The 2287-nt window shown below is 32.7% G+C and overlaps 1 protein-coding gene across 1 annotated transcript; it reads right to left on the reverse strand.

Moving 5' to 3' along the window:
* Window positions 1–641: 641 nt before the first annotated feature.
* LOC112138705 (thioredoxin domain-containing protein 6) lies at window positions 642–1856 on the reverse strand. The gene is made up of 5 exons (XM_024261314.2): window positions 1660–1856; window positions 1529–1586; window positions 1203–1306; window positions 1031–1102; window positions 642–696 (listed from the first exon to the last, which is right to left on the reverse strand). The coding sequence occupies exons 1-5, from the start codon at window positions 1690–1692 to the stop codon at window positions 673–675; spliced, it is 291 nt and encodes a 96-aa protein (XP_024117082.1). The 5' UTR covers window positions 1693–1856; the 3' UTR covers window positions 642–672.
* Between the last annotated feature and the right edge of the window lie 431 nt (window positions 1857–2287).

The following is a 2287-nucleotide window of genomic DNA, read 5'->3' on the forward strand; positions in this document are numbered from 1 at the left end:
CCTGAGTTAGACTGGGTAGGATTAATGCTAGTTGCAGAACTCTGAATTTTTTCCACTTTTCTCATCTTAATTTGTTGAATCATTACATAAATCAATTTTGACCAAGCCTCAGTGATCAAACTTTCTTTCGGTTGGATGACTGCAAGAGCACAATGACAGTGCCTGCAGAAAAAAATAAAAAGACATGATACAAACAATTTGTAATTTTTGGACAGAGTCTTTCCAAACAACCTGATGTTGTTTAGTTGTATTTAAAAGCAGCTGACATGAAATATAAAAATGCATATGCTGTGTCAGACAGCTCAAAGATCTCCATTACTGCAAAAATCTTAACTTTAAACATTTTATTTTCTCCTAATCATTTATTTTGAAGACTGTTTTAAATTACACTTGAATTACTAAACTGATGAGAAAAATTCAACTTTTTAAGGTCTGCACAGCAAAAATAATCAAGGTTTGATAATTAGTTACTTTCTCTAAATCTTTTCGAAGCAACAGACTGTTACTTCATTTTTTACTCTGTTTTTCCTCCACAAATCTGTTTGCTTTGCAAAAAGAAGGATCACTGCGTTGCTTCCCACTTTTGTTGATTTAGAATCAAAATAAACTAATTGATGGATGATTTTAAATTTCCCTGCAAAATTGGCGACCTGCTCAGGATGTGCCCTGCCTTCACCAACAGTAGCTGTGCTGACCCTGTAGGAATCGAGCAGGTTCTGAAATGGGTTCACTTTCAATTTCTCAAGGGTGTGAGGAGTTGTTTGGGATTTTAAAACTCATATTTTCCTGCAAGATGTTTCTGTATGGAAAATTTAAAAAGATGTCTCATTTTTAGGTTAAATAAATAAAGACATAAAGACATATCACAACCCTGTCCTTATTTTCTATTAGATAATGGCACATTAAAAAAGTTTATGTTGTTTTTCCAAAATAGTATTTGACAATTTCTGTAACATATTTAAGTACTTTAACACATTCAAATCATTAAGAATAGAAGGATAAAAGTTTGCATGACTTTAGATGCACTTACTGCATAAAACAGGAAGGTGGGAGTGCATTTCCCACGATACATTTTCAAATCTTCAATGCTGTCTGCCTCAGCCTGCAGGAGACAATTGCAAACACGTCCTAAAATAAAACACCTCCCCTTTTTCGTCTATTTAGTTTTATTTACTCATTCGTTTTACTAACTGGAGACTTACGGTGGCAAAATGCAGTAGAACATCACCCAGCTCGTTTTTTACTTTTCTCAGGTGTCTGACAATAGCTTTACAGGGACCACACCACTTTTGGTAAACATCCACAACTGAAATGAAATAGTTTTTTTGTTTGTTTGTTTGTTTTCAGGTCATAGGCACATTTTCAACCTGCAGTTACTATTGTTTAGCACAGAGGGGCAGCAAAATTTAACAAATGCTACACATAAACTGTTTCTAAGCTAGCTGATTTACAGTCATCACATAAAGAGATATTTTCTATTCCAGAACAAAAACAAGAAACAAACAAACAAAAAGAGAACACGCAGCACCTGTCAATCCTGTGGTGGACAGCATTTTCTCCCATTGTGTTTGATTTGAGATAGATACCTGAAATAAAAAAAGAATTAGAAAAAATGTATTTAAAAAAACAATACCCTTAAAGTGATAAACTCTGACATACCTGTAAAGCTGCTTCCTTCTTTTTAACAGCCATTTAAAACTAAATCACCTACTTAAAAAACGAAAAATATTTGAGAAAGATGACGAATAAAACCCCCTGCAACAATCCGTCGATTTGATTAACACTTTAAAAGAAGCTAGTTTAATATTGTTAATGTACGTTCTAAGCGTATGCGGCCTGACGGTTTGTTTGGCTGTTTTGTTGCTTAGTAACGGCTTTTTCCGGTCTGCCCCCGTAGAAACCGGAAGTCATATCGACTGTGAATGATCGTAAATTTTCTTTATTAAAATATCTAACAAATAATACTCTTGCTAATCTGTCTATAACGTATTGTTTTTGTTTTGTTTATTTATTTATTTGTTTTATCACTAACATCTGAAAGATAATTTTATTAGTACTTTGTTTTTTCACTTTGATTTATGTTTCGAAAATAAATCAAAACTAAATAAAATAAAATAAAATAAATAAAATGTTTACACACTACGTTTCACACATGGAATGTAATAAATATAATGACCACCAGAGGTCACTAATGTCAAAAACAATGAACATTCTATGGTATAACCATAGACTGTAAAAATTAAAACATTAAACAAACAATAAAGTCCAAATCACATAACCTCCGAGT

Source organism: Oryzias melastigma, unplaced genomic scaffold, assembly GCF_002922805.2.
Source record: "Oryzias melastigma strain HK-1 unplaced genomic scaffold, ASM292280v2 sc03422, whole genome shotgun sequence".
NCBI classification, from domain to species: domain Eukaryota; kingdom Metazoa; phylum Chordata; class Actinopteri; order Beloniformes; family Adrianichthyidae; genus Oryzias; species Oryzias melastigma.